A 23,407-nucleotide genomic window follows, 5' to 3' on the forward strand; every position below is an offset into this window, starting at 1 on the left:
ATAATGGGTAAGTACCTTCTAGAACTGTGCTGTTCAAGAGAACGTTCTGTGATGATGGAGATGTTCTACATTTCCACTGTCCTAGAGAGTAGCCATATATAGCCACTGAACACTTAACGTGTGGCCAGTAGGACCAAGGAACTGCATTTTTAATTGTATTTAAGCTTAATTAATTTAAATTTGAATTTAAATAGGCACATGTGGCTAGTAGTTACTGTCTGGACAGCACAATCAGAGCCTGTGCTGGTGACGGGACGGCAGCTGCTGCCTGAGAATTACTGAAATTTCCTCCATCTCCAGAATTGAAGCTCATTGTATATGAAATGTCATAACCTTTCACACACATGGAAATGCACATTATGTCTTGAGATAATAAGGAAATGAGTGAGGAAGGAACTATTTGGAAGCGGTGTCTGTTCCAACCTTAATTCTAGGTAAATCTTCCCTTATAGCCTCTACCTGGAAAAGAGGCGATTCCTTCCAGCAAGCACTTCCAAGTGCAGCAACTCTCCCCTTTCCTCCACCTGATCCTTCCCTCTCTCTGAGTTCCTTTTCCTTCACCTGTTCATCTCGTATCAGGTAAAACTCAGACCTGCCTCTGTCAGAGCAACCCGGGGCCCCAGGCCCAGCTAACACACTGAAAGGCCTCTTACTGCATTTGTTAAACAAAACCTATAGGGACTGATCTTGCACTAATTCAGATAGCAGGAGAAGTGTATCATTGACAATGAGAGGAATGATCACATGAGTTTCAATAGTTTACTTCATATGTAAAATATGAGGCCTGACATGGTGGCTCATGCCTATAATCCCAGCACTTTGGGAGGCAGAAGTGGGAGGATTACTTGAACCCATGAATTCAAGACCAGCCTGGGCAACATAGTGAGACCTTATCTCTACAAAAAAATTTAAAAATTAGCTGGATATAGTGGCACATGCCTGTAGTCCCAGTGACTTCGGAGGATGAGGTAGGAGGATCGCTCGAACCTGGGAAGTTGAGGATGCAATGAGCTGTCATCATACCACTGCACTCCAGCCTGGGTGGCAGAGTGAGACCCTGTCTTAAAACAAAGTAAATATGGAGCAGCTCTGGCCAGTCACTCGAATTTCGAATTCAAGTATTCCATGATTTTGTGGAACTCAATTATTTTTGAAAGAAAATATTACTTAAAATGTAGGACATGAAATTTATAAATTACCTTAATCCAGACAAAAAATACTGTGACAGCAGCTATATTGTTGAACTGTATTTGCCAATATGCCAGATGCTCAAAGTTGGGGAAAGTATTTTGATCTTCCAGAAACTGTAAGAGCACCTCCACATTTGATGTTCTGTATATGTTAATTCCTATAGCTACCACTGATAGCTGGAAAGCAAAAGATTTAAATTTTATTACAGTGTTTTAGAAATATAAAACATACCTTAATATGACTAGTATACTTTTCTTCACCAATGTATTAATTGTAGGGTTCACCATTATACTTACCCAATGTCATTCTTAAAAGTCACTCACTCAAATGGAAAGTGTTAAGCCCTGCCATAAAATAAGTAAAACAACATATTGCTTGCATTTCCTTAGTTCGGAATAGAAACCCAATGAAGGCATGCATGCATGCATTGTGCACATATGCATTACACACATGTACATGCATACACAGAAGAGATTACACTATAACAGACTCAAACTCCAAGAGGAATGCTTTCTGTTTTTTCCGCCACCTTCATTTTAATCACTTTCCACCCTCTTGCTTTCTTGCCTTAAACCTGCTGTTTTATTTGTGATTTTAAATTTAAAATTTTCCACTTTCTCTTCATTCTCCAACTGCCAGCCATTCTTCGCTCTGCTCAACAAAAATATAGTATGTATAATGTGTCTATGTATACAGCACCGTGCAAGGGGCTAAGAGGAATAAACAGAAGTAAACTGCATAAATCCTGCCCTTAAGACACTTATATTCTGGTTTAAGAGCAGATAAACACATGAAGTTAAATAATACAAAAAACTACTGAAGAGTTGGCATCACGCAACATAAAGTGAAGAGGGGCACAAGATATCCTAAAAAGGAGTGCCCATGAGAACAAAGAATGAGCTTGGGCTTGAAAGACAATGGGAATGATGAACACAGAGGGCTTAAGAAGGCCTGCAGTGGGAATAAATGAGCCAAGGGCTTCTCTCTTGCTCATTTATGTCCCTTAACTCATGACCCTACAACTTTCCACATATGCTTTGGTTCTAGGCTTTACAACCAGATCCAAGGGGACACTGCCCCCTCCTTGGCATCCATCACCACTAAATGTAGACAGTGCTAGGGGTTAGTCATAACCACCTGGCCCCACTGGGGGGTCTGAATCTGCAGCAGGTGGGCTGTGGCAGGTGCTGCAATCTTTGCTGTCCATTCTCTCCTCTTAGGAATGATGGCCAGAGACCACTTCATTAGCCCTCCCTTCCTGAGATGGCCATCCAGATCATGGTCCCCCATGTGATTCTCATAGCAAAGACCAGCCTGGTTGCTGATCACAGCTAAAAAGCCAACCTCCCCATCTTCCTTTTCTTATCTGTGAAGGATTTCCAGAGCCAATTTTGTATTTTTGTGTTGGTGGTGGGAATGATTAACACAGTGGGCTCAAGAAGGCCTGCAGGGGGAATATGTGAACTAAGGGCTTTTCCTGAGATGAGGAGCTCATCTCAACTAATCCATGTAGAAAAACATTTGGATTGGTGGACTGGATCCAGTGGTAACTCTTTACCCAACTCTCACCAGGTATAATTTGTTATGCAGTCCAGTTGTTTTTACTCTGCACAGGACAAATGTTTATAAAATTATGAAGAAGATGGTCATTTATACAACAATGTCATGATATGCTACATTTCTTTGAAACCTTTCCTTCCAAATAGGGGATGAAAGAAGAGATGAGGAAAGAGATTTTGTGAGCATCTGCAATGTTACATCACTCCTGAGTTTTTTGTGGGATTCTCATCCCTGTCTATAAAAGAACTTTCTCTCCATATCAGAAAATTAGGAGGGCAGAGATTTGGGCTATTTTATTCATTCCTATATCCCCAGTGCCTAGAGCAGTGCCAAGTACATAGTAGGTGCTCAGAAAATACTCGTTGAACAAATGAATTAGTCGGGCCGGGCGCGGTGGCTCGTGTCTGTAATCCCAGGACTTTGGGAAGCTAAGGCAGGCGGATCACGAGGTCATGAGATCGACCATCCTGGCTAACATGGTGAAACCCCATCTCTACTAAAAATACAAAAAATTAGCTGGGCATGGTGGCGGGCGCCTGTAGTCCCAGCTACTCGGGAGGCTGAGGCAGGAGAATGGCCTGAACCTGGAAGGCGGAGCTTGCAGTGAGCCGAGATCGCGCCACTGCACTCCAGCCTGGGGGACGGTGGGAGACTCTGCCTCAAAAAAAAAAACAAAAAAAGGATTAGTCATTTTACCCTGTAAAACCTAGCAAGCAGTCAACAAATTATTTGAGTTTAAATTCCTTAATAGTCTTCTTTTTTCAAGTAATTCTGCTAGTTTTGAAAGACTATTGCTCAGGACAAATGGCTGACTGATGCAGCCTGTGTACTTCAGAACGTGTTGGAGAAACAAAAAAGGAAAACAAAGAAAATTTCAAAGTGATTTCAAGATGTCATTATATTTATAATTAAAATATAATTTCTTTTCAGGTTTTGGTAAACATAAGCAAATTTTGGCTAGATAAAACAAAAAGTGTTGGCTCTTTTCATTGGTTTGAAGGTCCAGTAGAGCACAGGGTGTGTTTTATGGGTGACCAGAAAGCATGCCCTAACTTCTACACTTGATCAGCAAATGTTTCAAAGGACAAGTGGGATTCCAGTAGCCCTTCCTTGTTCTTTATAAACTAAAAGCACACTGTCTGAATTGTTGTCTGGCAGTATTAAGCATTGTTTAAAAAAAAAAATGAAAAGCACAGTGAAGTAAGTTTTCAAAGAAATACTTGCAAAATGCTGTGGCTGCTGAGTCAAAGAGACAATTTCCATGATATCATTCCCTTTTCTCCTATTGGTAGCCAAAGCGGCACAAGGCAATTCACTGGGGTATGGGAAGAAAATGTTACAACTTCTAGGTAGGTGGTAAGAAAGTGTTGGAATTCTATTTGTATTAATTTTATCCCAATCTTTAAAATTCTATGTATGTGAATATTTTACGGATGTACCTGTTACACCAATGTATGCATACAATTTACAAATAAAGATAATACAATAGGGTGTGTAGTCAAAGCTTTCACTGATAGGTGTGTATGATCAAAAAGGGTGAATACCACTGACTAGTCTTTTGTTGATACTGAGTTCTTTGGTTAAAAAATAAAAGGAAGTCTGTTCTTAATTAGCATACCATACTTACCTTTTATCATTATTTCAATGGCCTAAATATAAATAAATCCATATAAGCCAAAAGGCAGGGTTTGCATCCTTATAGTTCCAAACAAGAACTGTGTTCTGGGATAACTGTCAATGTATATGGCCTGCACTCTGCCATCACTCTGAACAGAAATATTCTGAAAAATTATTTCCAGTATTATTGTCTCTCCTGTTTCCTTAAATGCTACAATTCTTGTGTAACTCTGTTCATTGTTAATACATTGAGAATTTGGGGATCAAGGGTTTACCTTGATTTATGTGATGTTATATGGCCATCATAAAAGACGGGATGCACTTCTAACTGCATCATGACCTGATGGGGTCAACACCATCTATTCTATAGGAATTTTTACTTTAAGTAAAAACTCTTTCTAAAGTGCACATATCCATGACTTGAGAGGCAGTGTTACTATGAGGAACAAATGAGTTCTGTACCATGAAAAGCACCCGGAGATGCCTAACACAGTAGCTTCTAAAGTGTTAGCCATTATTATTATTACTATTACAATTATTATCACTGCTAATATTGTTATTGCCATGCAATATATGGCCATGTAGTTCTTTATACCTTAAGTGTTCTTTCACTCACATATGAATAACATATTTTCCATATTTTATCAACTATTAATAATTCTAGTGGGGAAGAGTTTAATAATTTGATGTAAATGCTTCACAAAGGCCAAATAAATTTTTAGGAGTAGGATAAGGGAAAGAATAATTCTCCTGAGGAGGGCTAACAGAAGAGAGAATGCTAATAGGGTAGTGCATTATTTACTGAGATTTGAGAAGGTGATGGCTATCATAGGCAGTGGGAAGGAAAGACATAGAATAACACATGGTACATCTATGCCAAGCAAAGCTTGTGAGCATCTAACAATTAAGCATGTTGTTATATGCTTAAATGTAAAACTGGACTTAGCAAAAGGTTACCTGTTATTGCTGAAGGGAGAAAAGCTTGTAAAACGTCTTTTATACACTGAGGCCATAGGAAGGAAGTGACTGATGCTTAATTAAGTGATAAGGATGACAGGAAAACATCTTGAAAAAATATTAGAAGTTATAATAGAGTCAAGGGCAGACACAGAATTTACATGGTGTCATGGTCTTGATTATGACTCTGCCTTTGATTTATTTTATTTTTTATTTTTATTTTTTAGAGATGGGGAGGGGTCTCACTATGTTGCCCAGGCTGGTATCAAACTCCTGACCTCAAGTGATCCTCCCACCTCAGTTCCCTAAAGTGCTGGGTTATAGGTATGAGCCACCATGCTCATACCTATATGATTTCTTATACCTCATACAGAAAACTTTGATGAATATAACTTACATTTTATACTCTGTAGACTATTTGCAGAAAATTTTAAACTGCAGAAAGTTTTCTCTGCTGCCCAAAATATTTTCAGGATGATTTTTCTTTTTTCTTTTCTTTTCAAGGCAAGGTCTCATTCTGTCACCCAGGCTGCAGTGCAGTGGTACATTTATAGCTCACTGCAGCCCCAACCTCCTGGGCTCAAATGATCCTCCCACTTCGGCCCCTGGAATAGCTGAGACTACAGGTATGTGCCACCATGCCTGACTAATTAAAAATTTTTTTTTTTTTTTGTAAAGACAGAGTCTCACTATGTTACCCAGGCTAGTCTTGAACTCTGGGGCTTAAATGATCCTCCTGCCTCGGCCTCCCAAAGTGCTGGGATTACAGGCATGAGCCACCACACCTGGCCGACAAGGTTTTTCTTGCTGTAACTTTACACATGTACAGGAAAATATAAATTGATTTTACTAGCAGTTGAAGAAAATAACATTAGTGAAAAAAAACCAAGGAAAAAAACCTGTTTTCTCCTCCACACCTCATGTGGCATACTAAAGCCAAATATGAATTACTGAGATATTCTCATTAGCGTGGTTGAGAGCATATTGTAAATACCTCTCCACTTCATACTCAGAAAAGTTACTCATGCAAAATGAGAAAATAATTAGTAACAGAAGTTGATATAATTGAGGGGGACTTTTAGATTCTTTTTTGGGAATATCAAGATCCACACGGCTGAGGAGATCTAAGACTCTAGCTAACATGCTTGTAAGACAGAATAGGAAATTTGATGTTGTTCTCAAACCTACCACAACGATCACAACATCCAGACAATTCCAGAAACTCCTGAAATAGTGTAGTTTGTGAATGCGAATTTCCAATATCTCTTCCACCACATAGTAAAGGATAAAGAAACAAAAGATAATCTCACAGGCTGCCAGGAAGAAATCAAAAGTTGTGACATATCGGATCAGCTTTAAAGGCTGAAATTGCCAAGATGGGATCACACCGCCTGTTGCTGGGAATTCAACCAATAACCTGCATGGAAATAAGAACAATTAAAACAATAACAATAACAACACATGAATATAGCCAGGAACGGATGTCCATCTATTCTGTTCGTGCATTACAAGGTAATTAAACTGCTACCATAAGTCCCCTCAAACTAGTGGCAAAACATTTTGATCATAGCTAATAATTCCATACTTATAGAATTTTGTGCCATCAAAGGAATAAGACTTCCTGAAGTCTTTCAGTCCCAAAGGAGTACTTCCTGCTCAGTCTTCCCTTTACTTCTCTGTATTTATGCTGCTCAAAATGCCAGATACTTTTAATGTAAAAGTAAATCAACACACAAACTTTTCTAGGACTTCTGTTATTATTTTTTTAAGAGCTAGGGACTCGCTGTGTTGCCCAGGCTAGAGTGCAGTGTTGCAATCACAGCTCACTGCTGCCTCAAATTCCAGGGCTCAAGGGATTCTCCTGCCTTAGACTCCTGAGTAGCTGGGATTATAAGTGTGCAGTACCATGCCCGACTAATTTTTTTTTTTTTTGGCAGAGACTGAGTCTTGCCCTTTTGCCCAGGTTGGTCTCAAACTTCTGGGCTCAAATGATACTCCTGCCTGGGCCTTTCCAAGCGCTGGAATTACAGGAGTGAGCCACTGTACCTGGCCCTAGGACTTCTATTAAATTCAAGTCTTTCTCCTATGCAACATGAAGAATATAAAGAAGTACAAGCTATCCACTCAAAACTTGTGTGATCTCATTGAGAAGTAGGATATATTTTGTACATATGTAAAGATAGGAACTGAGTCTCTCATTCATTCATTAGGTAACACCTAAATAGCATCACATATTTTGTCCTCCCGGGAAATTTTCTCTCTTCTTCCCAGAGCCTTATAATGAATAGGTGGGTTCTCAATAGATGTCTGATTGTCTAAAACATATACTGTTTTACATCCATACTGATGGCTCTGATCTTTACTGCTTTACCATAACTGGACTGAGGGTTTTTTTGTCAAATGCCCATTTTGTGGGTGTCACACTGAGAAAGTTGGGTGATTCAGTTAATGATACAGACTCCTTATCTAACTAGAAACAGAATCTCTAGCTGTTTCATTTTAAGATATTTAAAAGCCCTTTAGTCAGCTACTAGCCATCATTATCTCTGCCATTACAGGACAGATAGCCACACCTGGAACCTGAGCATCCAGGACACATGCATGAGTAATAATCAAGTAAAACAGGGACTATGGTAAATTAGAACCTGTCAGAGAAGTGTGAACATTTTCCTTCCTTTTCATTGTCAGTTTTCCTGTTCTTTCTTTCCTATTTGATGTGTTGGAGAGTAGGGGTGAGAACCAAAAACTCAGGAGAGCAACACTGAAGCCAAGAGCCTTGTATGTGACAGCTTCATTGGGAACTCAAAAGGGAAGGAAGTGGCCTTCAAGAGTCAAGTCATTTCTCTGGTCCATTCTGGCCCTGCCCTTCCAGAAACTTAGAAAAACAGTATAGAGAAATGAAGCAGTTGTCTTAACAATGCTCATCCTTAAAGTAAAGAAGGAAGCAAAAGAAATACTCAAGATCTTCTATAAATAGAATTTACTAAAATATCAGAGTTGCCTCTCTGTTTTATTCTCTTCCTTTGTATTCTATTCTTTTGATCTTCACTGGATTACTTAGGAAAAACTCAATAATAACTGCAATAGATTTTCATTAATTTCTAGTGATAACTACTACTGGATTACTGGTTGAGTATTTCCTTCCTTCCTTCCTTCTTTGTTTCCTTGTTTCCTTCCTCCCTCCCTCCCTCCCTTCCTTCCTTCCTTCTTTCCTTCCTTCCTTCCTTCCTTCCTTCTCTCCCTCCCTCCTTCCTAGCTTCCTTCCTCCCTCCCTTTCTTCTTTTGTTTTTTTTTTTTTGCCATGGTGAGCAAGGACAGGTTGAATGTTTCTAACTGAAAATCTGAAATATAAAATGCTTCAAAATCCCAAACATTTTGAGCACCAACATGACAGCACAAGTGGAAAATTCCACACCTGACTTCATGAGACAGGTCATTGTCAACATGCAGGCACACAACAGTTTATTCAACATCCCTAAGGGAAAAATAAAATTTCCTTCAGGCTATATGCATGAAGTTTCATTTATGAAACATAAATGAATTTTGTGTTTAGACTTGGGTCCCATCCCCAAGATATCTCATTTTATATATATGCAGACATTCCAAAATCTGAAAAAAATCTTAAATCTCAAACATTCCGGTCTTAAGCATTTTGGATAAGGGATAATCTGTAATTGATTTAATGTGGTACTATTTTCTGCAAACATTGTTAAATACAAAGACTGGGACAATCCAACAAGCGATGTAAAGCAGAATTGAGCTTAACCTCAAGAATGATGACCAAGACTATTATGAGAATAAACCCTTCTTATCTTGTGTGTAAATATACATGCAATAATCATGTTAGCGATGTTTGGGTATTGCTGACATGCTCACCAGAAAGATTAAAGTGGGTGAACTCTGACTCCCTCTTGCTCTGCTTTTTCCTTCTTTTTGATAGTACCTATTACCTTCTAATATTATATATATTATATGATAAAATAAATACTATATTATTTGTATTGTTTATTGTTTAATGTTTATTCTCTATCTCCTCCTGGTTGGATGCAAGCTCTGCAAAGGCAGGGATCTTTGTTGTGTTTGCTGACATGTCCCAAGAGCCAAGAACAATGCCTAGCCCATATTAAGTGTCCAATAGATGTTTGCTGAATAAATGAATGAAGAGGAGTCCCAGACAAGCCAGTGGAATCTTTGTCAGTTTCGTTACTGTCTCCCAGAGGGGTCATCATGGCAACATCCCAGGATCTGAGGAAGGAACTTTATGTGATTCTGACAGCCCTGAGCATGAGCAGGTACCTGGGTATCCTACTGAGCCTCCTACAAGCACTCCAATTACTGTGCTTGTGTGCTAATAGTAGAGGCTCATCTGAGAGTGAGAAACTTCACAGAAAGAATCAAGATTTGATGGGCAGGGGACTTGGTGATGGAACATGTGCCACTGATCATCCTCATAATGGGTAAGGACAGATGTTAGGAAAACACAATATTTATCTGGAAAGGTTCCAGCATTGAGATGAACTTGGACCAGAGTTAAGGTTCTTTCCAACTTGTAATATTCTAGGATCCCAACTTCCTTCCTCAAATATCCTTTATTTCAATAAGCCTTCAGTTTTTACCCCTTCGTTGCTATCCGTCTGGATCCTTGGCATGCTCATTTAGCTAACTGCAGGCAAAGGTTTTTCTAGCCAACCCCAGAATAGGATGTACATACAACTACACAAAAACAGGAGGGATGCGTGTCCTCAGTACACACCTGACCACACAGAACAGGTTAATGTTGGCGTTGTACACTGAGAAGTCAATAAAAGTTGCCCTGGTTCCTCGGTCCAGCCAGACATTTTTCTTGAGGCTAGCAACTTGTGCAGCTGTTTCCTCTCTTCTTCTTGACAAATCCAGATAATAGCCAGCTCCACTATAAGTTGCAATGATTCCCCAGTGGCTACTACCATTCAAATCTTTTTCACTTGTGTAGATCCAACTGATTAAAAACAAAACCAAAAAACAAACAATTAAAATCAGTGGAACACTTGTGGCAATTACAAGGATAGCTGGTTCCTTGTAAAATAAAGTATGTATTAAGGCCTATCAAGCTGGGTAATGTGCCTGACCTGGCACTTCATAAGTGTTTTCTTGGTTAATTCTCACACTGTTATTAGCCTCACTTTAGGAATGAGGGCCCTGAGGCTTAGTGAGGTCAATGTAGTCCCAAAGCTTTTGAAGGTAGACTCCGGTACCAATGCCAGGGCTATCTGTCCCTAGAGCCTCTGCTCTGCTCTACAGCCTCTGCTCAGTTTATACGGCTGCCTTCTCTGGGTAACTGTGCTCAGGGACTAGATAACTTGAGGTCCCCAGAGAAAATTACAGCCAAAAGAGGGACAAGTTCCTCAAGTGGTATTGTCAGCATTTGGGAATTTCATCCACAAATATTCAGAGGATCTCTTAGAAAACAGATGCTTCTTTGGCACTAATAGGGATATAAAGGTCCTTTCTCTCCCAAATTTAAAACAAGTAGGGAAACAAAAGTTGTAATTAAACAAGTAAAATACAAGGTGGATAATAATAAGAAGCAAAAGAGTAAAGAAATTAGGCTGGCAGATCAGAGGAAAGCTATCCTTATTTGGGGATCTGGCAATGAAGGGATGGATTAGAAAAGGCTTTAGGAAGAAGCTGTGTTGGACCTGAGCCATGAAAGGTGAGTAGGACCTGGACTTGCACAGGTGAATGCTGATATGGTTTGGCTGTGTCCCCAACCAAACTTATCTTGAATTGTAACTCCCACGATTCCCATGTTTTGTTGGAGAAACCCGGTAGAAGGTAATTGAATCATAGGGGCAGGTCTTTCCCATGCTGGTCTTGTGATAGTAAATAAGTCTCATGAGATCTGATGGTTTTATAAGGGGGATTTTCCCTGCACAAGCTCTCTCTCTGCCTGCTGCCATCCATGTAAGACATGACTTGCTTCTCCTTGCCTTCCACCATAATTGTGAGGCCTCCCCAGCCATGTGGAACTGTAGGTGCCTCTTTCTTCGGTAAATTGCCCAGTCTCGGGTATGTCTTTATCAGCAGCGTGAGACTAAACGGGAAGGGCATTTTTTTTTTTTTTTTGAGACGGAGTCTTGCTCTGCCACCCAGGCTGGAGTGCAGTGGCCGGATCTCAGCTCACTGCAAGCTCCGCCTCCCGGGTTTACGCCATTCTCCTGCCTCAGCCTCCGGAGTAGCTGGGACTACAGGCGCCCGCCTCGTCGCCCGGCTAGTTTTTTGTATTTTAAGTAGAGACAGGGTTTCACCGTATTAGCCAGGATGGTCTCGATTTCCTGACCTCGTGATCCGCCCGTCTCGGCCTCCCAAAGTGCTGGGATTACAGGCTTGAGCCACCGCGCCCGGCCCAAGGGAAGGGCATTTTTAACCGTGAGCCATTGGTCAAGAGAAGAAGTAGTTCAGTTTGGCTCCCATAAGGTAAAGAATGGTAGATCGAAAGGTAGTCTGTGGTCAGCTTGTGAAGGGCAAACATGAAGGAGTCTGTGAAGGGAAAGTTCTGAGAGGCACAGAACAGGGCTGCTCTGGTGGCAGCAGGGAAGACTAGAGTGGGGAGGAAGAGGGCTCACGTGCAGAAAAGAGTTAACACAGCAGGCCTGAGATGGTCTTTCCTTAGGAAGGCCTGTTTGCAAGGTTGGACTCTGGCTAGCATCTGGGAATCTGACTGATAAACAGCTCCCTGCACTGGTATACAACTTTCCCTGACTGGTAAGAGAGGCTTGCTGTTGCTGTGCTATTTGTACAAGCAATGTGGCTTTACACTCAACACCTGCTTTCCTTCTGGGAGTCAGGAATTTTGGCACATGCTAGTCATAAACCAGCACCAGTATCCAGTGAACACCCCAGGCACTGAGTCTCTAATTAACCTCTCTGATAAGACATTTCACACATTGTTACAACTTGCTCCTGGAGAAATTCAGCACATCCTATGTGACCTCACTGGGAGAGGGCTCCTGGAAGCCTACACTGGGTTTTCCCCATGTACCTTTTCTTTTGTATCCTTTCACCATAATAAACCTTAGCTATAAGGATGCCTCTATGCTGAGTCCTTCCAGTGAATCACTGAACATGGGGGTGGTCTTAGGGACCCCTGACATATCTCCATTAGCAAAGTCTGCAATAACCAAGAGATAATGAGGCCTGAACTCACTCAGTGAAGATGGGAAGGGGAAGAAAGGAGTGAGAGAGTGTCACCACAGTGACTGCCAGCAGAACTTGGCAACTGATTTGGAAGTTGGGGCAAGGAGGAAACATGGCTCAAAAATGACTCTGGAGTCTCTTTCAGGGCAATAGGAAGATAGTAGTGCCATTAACAGAAGGAAGAGCAGATCCCACAAGAAAACGATGAGTTTAATTTGGGGCATGTTGAATCACAAGAGGTGTGGGACATCCAGGTGGAACAGAGATGTATCTTGTATCTCTGTGAAGAAAGGACGTTTGCTTCTGTTTCCTGCTGCTTTGTTTCTTCAGCATCATGGGGACTAGAAGAGGGGTGACTTCTAGCAATGGGAACATGCCTGGCACATTGTTAAAGAAATGACGAGTCACCAAACAAAGATGCCAGTGGAAGCCATCTGATTGTCATGGGAAAGAGGGTAAAGAAAGAAAAGATGGAGATACAAACATAGAACCTGGGAATAAGACAGGAGAAGTAAGAGAAAGGGGTTTTCGAGTTAAAAGAACCCAAAGTGTAGAGTTCTTCATGGAAGTCAAAGGAATGAGCAGTCAACACTGCCACCTTCTGCAGACAGGATGAAGGGGATAAAGACTGAGATTTGTTCAGTGGATTTGCTAACTAGAGGTCCCTAGTAGCTTCCTGGTGAGATGTCAAAAGCAAGAACCTAAGCTTTAAGAGGTAAATCGAGGGTAAGGAAATGGAAGTGGCAAATGAAGACTATTCTTCCAAGAAGTTTGGAGTGGATGGGAAGAAGAAATTGGAGTGACTTGAGAATGTAGAAGAATAAAGGGATGGTTTAGATATGACAGGGAAGGTCCCCTTTGGCAATCCACCCTGGAGTAGAAATCACTCATTCATACATGCATCCAACACATATTTATTAGTATCTTTACATATGGGGCATTGTTCAAGGCTTTGAGGACACAGCAGTTAACAAAATAGAATCCCTGCCCTCAGGAAGCTTGAGTACTGATGGGGAGCTGAGAGCATCGAGAAGCCACCCTAACGACGTAATTAATATGGAGGAAGAATTAATATGGAAGAGGTTTAGTAGACAAAACATGGGTTTTGGAGTCAGGCTGCTTAAATCTTGGCTCAGTTCCATTTGCTAGCTGTGACACTTTGGGCAAGTGAGCCTCAGTTTTTTCATCTATAAAATGGAGATGATACCTATTTTAGAGTTGTTTTGTGAAGGTAGATGAAACAATGCGTGAAATAACTTCTTAAATAATGTCTGGCACAGAGCGGTGGCTGTATAAATTTATCTTCTTAGTGATGTGAGATAAATAAAATATTGGAAAGGGTACCACAGATAGAAGGCATGCTTATGCTTTGCGGGAACTACAAAAAGGCACACTAGAAAGCAAAATAAAGCTGGGCATGGTGGCATATTCTTATATCCTGGCTACTCGGGAGGCTGAGGCTGGAGGATTGCTTGAGCCCAGGAGTTGGAGGCCAGCCTGGGCAACATCAAGAGGCTCCATCTCTAATAAATTTTTTTTTTAAAGAAAGCAAAATCACTAATATAACTTGGATGATAATGTCCTTTAAGATTATTTAGTACCTTTGTTCTAAAGCTCTGGATTTTTATTAAATTTGTTTTTTTTTTCTGAGGTGGAGTCGTGCTCTGTTGCCCAGGCTGGAGTGCAGTGGTGAGATCTCAGCTCACTGCAACCTCCACCACTTGGGCTCAAGCAATTCTCCTGCCTCAGCCTCCCGAGTAGCTGGGACTATAGGCACATGCCACCATACCCAGCTAATTTTTGTATTTTTAGTAGAATCAGGGTTTCAACATGTTGGCTAGGCTGGTCTTGAACTCCTGACCTCAAGTGATCCGCCCGCCTTGGCCTTCCAAAGTGCTGGGATTACAGGCATGAGAAACTGTGTCCAACCTGGATTTTTACTAAATTTGTTTCTTATGGGTTCTGGTATTAAATAGAGTGTACACTGGATGGTACAAGAAGAATACACTAATTGAAAAGGTGATTGTCCATTGTATAGTAACAAATGTGGATTCTGGGCAACTCAGTTTCCAAGAAAAGAACCTAGATGAATCGACAGAATTAGCTGAGCAAAGCTTAGAAGATGACTCTGACCAGTGACGAACCCAGGGACAGCAACCCCAAAGGCCCACACTGAAACGGCCTAGGAGGTCTTCCTATTTCTTTACTAATAACTACAATACTTCTAAAATAGTAAGTGCCCTCCCCTTAATACACAAGATGTTTGAAGTATGGGTACCAAAGTGTACAAAAAGCCCCTGTAAATATGCATGCATACAAATATACACTTAAAATCTCAAACATTTGAGTAAAATGGGCTTTAAACCAAACAAAAAATGGCCTCACAAGCTTACACATTAAATAACTCCATTCTGAACAAAAACCTGTTTGTAAGACCTATAAAAAAAGAGTTCCTGCACCTGAAAACTTGCTGTTAAATAACTTAGTGGATGATGTTACTGGACCTACAAAAACAGGGCCCAGGCATCTTAAATGAAATTTTCAAAGGCTCAGATAATTAATTTTTTGTGGGTCATATGGTCAACGATTTAGTCTTTTGAAAAATATGCATGTAGAAACTGAAAGAAGGCTAAAAAGTAGTGAAAACTTGAGAAGTCAAAGGTCAGGTTGGCCAAGGTTTAAATATAAGCACTGAAGAGTCACTGAACTTCTTTTTGCCTTGGTGAAGGTGTCAGGGAATGAATGAATGAATGGTGGGAGGTCAGAATGAATGAGTGAATATTACCGAGTGGCAATGAGTCACAGACACTTACGCGGTTCCATTTCGGGGCCCGAAGGGAGCCCTATCTTCACTACTGACAGAGTAGACATCGTAGCACTCTTTAATTTCATCTCTCAAGTCCTGGGGGATAGAACAGGATCCATTTCTGACTCGGAGTTGCCGTATTCGTGGTACCCCTAACAACAGGTTCTCATAGAAGATGAAACTTCGGTTGTCAGCTTCAGTCTGGTTACTGGGCTGCATCTTCCAGTATAGCCCATCCAATAAGGAGCCTTCTGTGAACTAAAAGCAAAGGAAACATCTTTGAAAAAGTTCCAAGCTCAGCTGCTGTCTTGCTCCTGCCTGGAACGTTTGCATAACCAAGCATTTGGCAACTCTATGAAAATAGTAGAGTGATAAGAATGAGTTTTGTTGTCAGAGAGATTTGGGATAGCATCTTGCCCCATCACTTGTTAGCTATGAGGCCTTGAGCAGGGTCCTCCGAACCAAGGTTCCTGCATCTGGAAAACCCATCTTTTATATAGTCACTGCACCTGGCACAGAGTGGGTACTTAATATGTGGCAGCTTTGATTTTTGTTCTTGGACTAAAGGTGGGGTCATAATTAACTCCACTTCCCCTTATTAAAATAATGTCTCACATAATCATGGTTCTAAACTTGTTTAGAGAAAAGGCTACAGTTTTTATTACCAGCCTGGCATCTGATAGACCTTTCACCTGTCTGGACTATTTTGCTGTCTGGTGAACTCTCCAATCCCTCCTTATCCCTTTAGAGATTGGCATTTATCATCATGGAATGTGTATACAAAAGTCTCTTGTTAGTTTGTACAACTAGCTATGCCTGTTGGGAAAACAGATCTATTTTTCAGTGTGCTATCCTTATCAGATGATCAACAGAGATAGACTGATTTGCCCTACTCAGATGGTGAAAGATCCATATTATACAAGTGTGGCTTTGGATGCCAAGTACTTTTATATATGAATAGGTTCCTGTGACCCAGTTGTCTCTATCCTTAAAATTAATAGCTGACCCCAGGGTTTAGTAAGAATTTTAGAAACTATCTCCCTAAGGAGAAACAATAATTTCCTTTTCAATTTCCCTTCCAATTTTCTTAGATTCCAAGCCCCATATCCCTCAGATGAGTTTAATATTTTTCCTGTGGTATCACTCATTGCTATACTGTTAACTATGTTGGAATTTGGGAAGGGGCTGGACTGGGTTGGACTTCACAACAGCAAACCTTTTGCTTGTTTTTGGGGTTTTTTTATTTTTTTTTTTGGATTTTTTGAGACAGGGTCTCACTCTGTTGCCCCGGCTGGAATGCAGTAGCATGGTTATGGCTCGACCTCAAGCAATCACTCAAGTGATCTTCCCACCTCAGCCTCCTGAGTAGCTGGGACTACAGGTGTGTGCCACCCCACCCTGCTAATTCTTTAATTTTTTTGGAGAGACAAAGTCTTACTATGTTATGCCCAGGCTGGTTTCGAAATCCTGGGCTCAAGCAATCCTCCTGCCTTGGCCTCCCAAAGTGCTGGGATTACAGGCGTGAGCCACCAAGCCCCACCAACAGCAGACCTTTGAAAGAATGTCCTTACTTTGTATCAAGCACTGTTCTAAGAGTGGGGGATACATGCCATCATCAACAAAGAGACGAAATGCAAAAGGCGAAGCTAGACAGAAGAACCACACTGCCCTTCATTGGCCTTACATTCTAGGAGATTCTCAATAAATATTTATTGAATCTTGACTCGTGGAATGAATTATAAACTAGGATGAAGAAGTAGCTGTCAGGCTAGAAAAAAATCGATTTTTCTTGTTCCCTAGCCATGTGACCATATGATTTAAGCATCCTGAATCTCATTTTCCTCATTAACAAACTAGGGCATACTCTTAGTACTTACCTTATAGAGTTACCATAGAAATTAAATAAGGTAAGGTATGAAACACTCAGCACAGTGCAAGGCACAGGCAAAGTTCTCAGTGTTAACTTTACCCCTCTTTGAGAGTAGAAACAGTAACTTCTAACAACTCACCATAACTTACGTCTCACACAGTGTTAAATGCAAAGCAGGTCCTGTCGATACTCATGCACTGAAATGATGAAGCCAAATGAAAAATTTTCTGTGATAAAGAAGTACTTTCAAAGTTATTTGCAAATACCTTCCAGAAGTCTTCCATGGAAGACAGAGTTTTAAAGTTAGTGTTCTCTGTTTTGGACACGGGGGTGTCTAGGAAGAGCTGTGACATCATCCGGGTGTAGTAGTACACATTGGAGCTCATCATGCCGTAGGTCACTGGAACACAGAAAGATCCAAATGAACGCCCCAAGGGAATCGGCACACATTCACACACCAGCAGCCTTCACGAAGGGATTGTTCCTGTGGATAAACAGTTGGGACAAATATCCACACAAGGTCTTCTCTCACCCCTGCCTTCCTTCTCCCTATCATTCTCCTAGGATATCTCCCTATATCTCTGGCTTATAAAAGAAATATGTAATATTAATATTGGCTCATGTGAAACAAAATTGGCTTACTATTGAGTATCAGTGTAAGATCAGGAACGTTTACTTGACATTTGGGACTTCCAACATGCCTACTCAATTTCATCTTCCACCACCTCTCGGCTCAGATCCTCCATACCAGTGAGGCTGATCTGCACAAGATCATAGCTATGCTGGGCTCCCCACCCTCCTGCTGTGCACACTGCCTACTCTCCCTGCAGTAACATGGGCAAGCCATTGCTTGTTTTCTCCACATCAATTCTCCATTCTTCTCTGCCCTGTTCTGTGCCCTGAGGCTAACCTTTATGAACTGTACCAACTGGAATCCTTTGCCCTATGGGGATACCAAGGACAGAATTTGTTCCCCTACCCTCACCATCTGGATGCAATTTGGCAGTGGAGACTCTAATCTTGGCCATGGGTGCTGAGGGAATCCCTTTTCTCACAACCACACTGGGCTCCCACTATGCCACTCCCTCCCCCCAGTTCCCTAAAGCCTGGAGGTGGTGACTTTTTTTGAGTGCATCACTTCCCCTTTTTGGTTCTCTTAACCCCACCACATCTCTGTAAATAGTCCCTTCATTAAACTTCCCTTAATCACCACTTGAGTTCATCATCTCCTTTTTCTAGGATGCTGACTGACACAGACATATCTGCTTCCCACCTACCAATCAAATCTTGAATGGAACGCTATAACTCGAACTACATCCCTGCCATGGACATTTACTGATTATTTTGAATGGTCTTAGAAGGAGGTGGGAAGATCCTTTACAAGCTTAGTAGACCAAAGGAGATCAGGGTCTGACTCCTAGCCATGCTCCTTACTTGCTATACGACCTGTGCAAGTTGCTTAATCTTTCTGAGCTTCAGTTTCCTCTACAGTAAGATGGGGATAACCAACTATCCCATGGATTTTTTGGTGCCTAACTAAAAACAATAACTAAAATTTATCTAGTATAGTAGTTGACACTTAACAAATGTTCAATATGGTGGCTCTTCCTCCTTAACTGGATTGCTATAATGCATTTATTATAAATTTCAGCATTTTACCAAGTACTTTCTCATTCTAGACTTTAATTATTGCAGGTATAATATAATTCCTATAATTAGCTGATAAAAAGTTTCAAGGGGAAGGAAACATGTTCTATACTTTTTTAAAACTACAGTTCTGAATACCCATGATTAATACTTACCTGAAACTATAATATATTTCAGGGATCATATTCAAACCTATAGAAATTATTTTGGGATTAAGTACTATTTCGTAAATCTCTCCTTCATGCAGCTGTCTTCTCCCCACTCTGCATTCTTCTTTTTTTTTGAGACGGAGTTTCACTGTTGTTGCCTAGGCTGGAGTGCAATGGAGCAATCTTGGCTCACTGCAACCTCTACCTCCCAGGTTCAAGCAATTCTCCCACTTCAGCCTCCCCAGTAGCTAGGATTACAGGCATGTTGCTACCATGCCCAGCTGATTTTTTATTTTTAGTAGAGACGGGGTTTCACCATGTTGGTCAGGCTGGTCTTGAACTCCAGACCTCAGGTGATACACCTGCCTTGGCCTCCCAAAGTGCTGGGATTACAGGTATGAGCCACCATACCTGGCCCCTCTTCCCCTTTCAAGCATCATAGGAAATTAAGATTATTTAAGAAGGGTAGGTAATAATGATCCAAACACGAGTGTGTTTGGGAGTTCATCTCAAGCAACCAATTAAGCACGTAAATACACATAATACACACAATTTGTATACTGTATCTAGAGACGTATGAATAATGTCCAGTCCTCCTGGTTTGGCTCCCTCAACTGCCATCCTATAACCTAATGTAATTAGGACAAGAACAGTCCTCTTCAGGTGTTACATGAGTTACTACCTCTCAGAACTGTCTTGGGGCAGAGTTAAGAGTTTAGAATTCTAATCCATTCATATTTATGGTACAAGCTATTGGGCATGAAGATGAACAAGATGTGATCTCTGCACTCAGAGGAGTTCATAGTGTCCCCAGCGAGAGTGCTGCCTAGCCAACTCCCACAAAGGATGCAAAGGATGGACATGAGTACACTGTCCTCTGCAAAGGCCTTCTGTGAGTCTACAGTCAATCAAGGAGAGAAAGGAACATGACACAAGAGCAAGCAGTGAAGGCTGCTAAGAGCCAATCAAATAATTAAGTTGATTATTTTCAATTAACTTGGAATTGGAATGTACTTTGGATTGACTGATTAATATAGACTGTTGTGGAGTTTTTAACCTGTGGGTTTACTGTGGTTGTTGTTGTTAAAAAGGAATTTTGACAAATTACTTACATATTTTTATTTATAAATATGGTGTAACTATATATAAGTATGTAAATATAAGTATCTTAGATACTGAATTGAAAATGTATCCCTTTATTTTCCTAGACCACTCATAATCCAGCACTGATTTTTGCTTTTGAAATTCTCAAGATCTATATTGGCTTTAATAGCTTCACCAAAGGGCAAGCAACAGATTCCCTTGGTTATGTAGCACCATCTGCTGGACAGCCAGGCAAATAATCCCTTCCAGCTTTGAAGGGATGATTACTGTACCTTTTTTTTTTTTTTTGGAGACAAGTTCTGGCTCTATGGCCAAGGCAGGAGTGCAGTGGCACCATCTCTGCTCACTGCAGTCTCAATCTCATGGGCTCAAGTGATCCTCCCACCTCAGTTTCCCGAGTACCTGGGACTACAGGCATGCACCACCATGGCCAGCTAATTTTTAAATTTTTTGTAGAGATGGGGTTTCGCCATGCTGCCCAGGCTTGTCTCAAACTTGTGAGCTCAAGTGATCCTCCCCGCTTGGCCTCCCAAAGTGCTGGGATTATGGTCGTGAGCCACCGCGTCCAGCCTGTAACAGATATTTAATCAGCAAACTCAGTCCTTCTCCTGTGTCAGGTCCCAAGGAAGTCCATGGCACACCTGAGTGACAGCTCTACAAACTCTGGTGGTCAGCTATACCATAAGCCCATGCAGGTGGCAGCTAAAAGCCCCCTGAATTTGGAGTCATACTGATTTGGTTTTGAGTTTCAGCTTGCCTCCATCCTGAACATCTGCCTCTGTTCGTGATTGCGGGTCTTGCTTCTTGAGATCTTGGACAACTATTTAACTCTTCTAAGTCTGATTTTGGAATCCAAAAATTGAGAATAATACCAAGGGTTTTTGTAAAGCTCAAATGGAGAAATATATGTGAAGACATTTGTACACTGTAAAATGCAATGGGAATATAAAACTGTTAACATCACTTCTCCTTTAAGTCCCTGAAAGGAAACTGGAGAAAGCCCACTTGAAGGTAGCATTCACTCTCTAAATGAAATGAATTGTGAAGAAAAATTTAGTGCATGAAATAGATAACCTTGAATGAGGACCAGAAAGGAGACAAGAGTATTAAAAAATACATAAAGGACACATACCTCTGTACATATGTACACATCTTTCTTCTGTTATTTATTCCCTGTCTTAACCCCTGAATTTCCATTTTCCATAAAATAAACTAGAGCAAAATACAGTAAAACACAGTATCGGCCAGAAACGATGGCTCACACCTGTAATCCCCGCACTTTGGGAGGCCAAGGTGGGCAGACCGTTGGCCTCCAGAGTTTGAGACCAGGTTGGGCAACAGGGTGAGACTGCACCACTGCACTCCAGCCTGGGCGATAGAGCGAGACTTTGTCTCAAAAAATTAAAAAAAAAAAGAAAAGAAAAAAGAAAAAGAAAGGAAAGAAACTATCACCAAACAATCAGCATGTGAACTAACAAAAGCTGCCTTAAAAACATGGTCTATCATTTCAAAATAGCAACAAATACTATTTTATTGTTAATATTGTTGAAAATATAGGTTCAAATATTAAAACAAATAAATGGTATTGTAGAATAGTATACATTATATAAATTCCAAATCATTAGGATAAAAAAGCAAAGAAAAAATTTCCATCTAACAAAAGAATATAAATGGAAAATAACAGGAACATATAAAAGAGAGGAAAATACTAAATAATATTAATTTGACAAAATAGATGAAACATGAATGGTTTAGACTCTTACTAAATGACAAAGTTTTAAATATTGGTTAAAAAATAAAATGCATCTCTAGAATTGTTAGAAGAAACCCACTCAAAGCTAAAATAAATGAATGGGAAAATATATCAGGGATAAAATATTTTTTAAAAGGTTTTAAGTGGTATTATAATCCTCTGACAGAGGACATTATAAGGTGAACACTCAGTTTGATTAAAGGTTATTTTACATTGGTCAATTATACTATACATAATGACTTAACTATAATGAATTCTTATGTATTGAATAACAGAACATCAAAATATATAGAGCAATACTTGTTAGTAATAAAAGAATTATCAAAACTACAATTGCAGTTAGAAACTTAAAACCCTGTATCTTTCAATCTTTGACAGAGAAAGTAGACAAAAATTACCTAGGAATATTAAGGGTTTGAATTAAGTATATGACTTGACACAGATATATATATCTGTTAAGAAATTAAATTTTTTCCCTCTCTTAATAACCCTTGGGCCAAAGAAGAAATCAGAGCTGCCATAAAAATATAACTGTACTAGATGCAAAGACAGTAGAGCCAAGATGCCTTGGCCGCAGTATTTCAGGTAATCTGCCACAAGATGAAGCTATCACTTTGCACAGGAAAACGAACTGCTTTGCTATGATATCCTCACAGGGATGCAGTGGAAATAAAATGCAAACAAACATTTGAAGGGACTCTATAAACTCAAAGTGCTATACAAGATGATAACCTTGACTTATAGTGGAGGTATATCCTGATAAACCCATTGTAAATTGAAAATATCATAAGCTGAAAATGCATTTAATATAACTAACCTACTGAATGAACAACACAGCTTAGCCTGGCCTACCTTAAACATGTTTAGACACTTATATTAGGCTAGTTGGGCAACATCATCTGGCAATACAATACACCGTAGAGTACTGGTCGCTTACCCTCATAATCACATGCCTGACTGGGAGCTGTGGCTCCATCTCTAGAGTATGTTAGCCTGGAAAAAGACCAAAATTCAAAATTGAAAGTATGGTTTCTATAGAATGTGTATCACTTTCACATCACTATGAAGTTGAAAAATCATAAATTGAACCATCGTAAGTTGGGGACCATCAGTATATAAATGCAAAGCACTATACACAAATCAAGGAATTATTAGGCTTGAATTGATTAGGTGGACATACTACAGGAAATTCTGTGTGTTAGGAAATGAGAAGTGCTAGTGAACAAGAAATGGAAACAGGCAATGTTGTCAACAGTCCATGAGACTCTCCAGGTGTCGGCACTGAGAGGTGCATAGCTGCATCCCATCCCTGCGAGGGGGGTGAATGCATGAGCTGGTCTGGTCTGATAATCCTGTGTGAAGAGGTGGGCCCGAATGGCAGCACAACTCGGAGGTGGGGGCTGGTTTGGGTGGGCACCACTAAGTTTCTGCCTAGATCTGGTTCTTGAGCTGATTTTGAAGGATGAGGAGGAATTAGAATGACAGAAAGGAACAGTGTACACTGAGGCTTTTTGAGATCACAAGTGGTTTGATGTGGTTGAAGAACCAGATATTTATAGGGAGTGGCAGTTCTGAAG

General features: G+C 40.5%; 1 protein-coding gene across 1 annotated transcript in view; it reads right to left on the reverse strand.

Annotated features, from left to right (window-relative positions):
- Positions 1 to 23,407, reverse strand: part of PKD2 (polycystin 2, transient receptor potential cation channel) — a 69,480-nt gene that overhangs the window by 21,913 nt on the left and 24,160 nt on the right. Inside the window, exons 4-8 of the mRNA XM_017895923.1 lie at positions 17,444 to 17,577; positions 15,315 to 15,565; positions 10,079 to 10,303; positions 6,514 to 6,742; positions 1,200 to 1,367 (exon numbers count right to left, since the gene is read on the reverse strand). Of these exons, the coding sequence (XP_017751412.1) occupies positions 1,200 to 1,367; positions 6,514 to 6,742; positions 10,079 to 10,303; positions 15,315 to 15,565; positions 17,444 to 17,577 (1,007 nt within the window). The remainder of the gene's footprint in view (positions 1 to 1,199; positions 1,368 to 6,513; positions 6,743 to 10,078; positions 10,304 to 15,314; positions 15,566 to 17,443; positions 17,578 to 23,407) is intronic.

The sequence above is a fragment of the Rhinopithecus bieti genome, unplaced genomic scaffold, assembly GCF_001698545.2.
Source record: "Rhinopithecus bieti isolate Rb0 unplaced genomic scaffold, ASM169854v2 scaffold_28300, whole genome shotgun sequence".
NCBI lineage: Eukaryota > Metazoa > Chordata > Mammalia > Primates > Cercopithecidae > Rhinopithecus > Rhinopithecus bieti.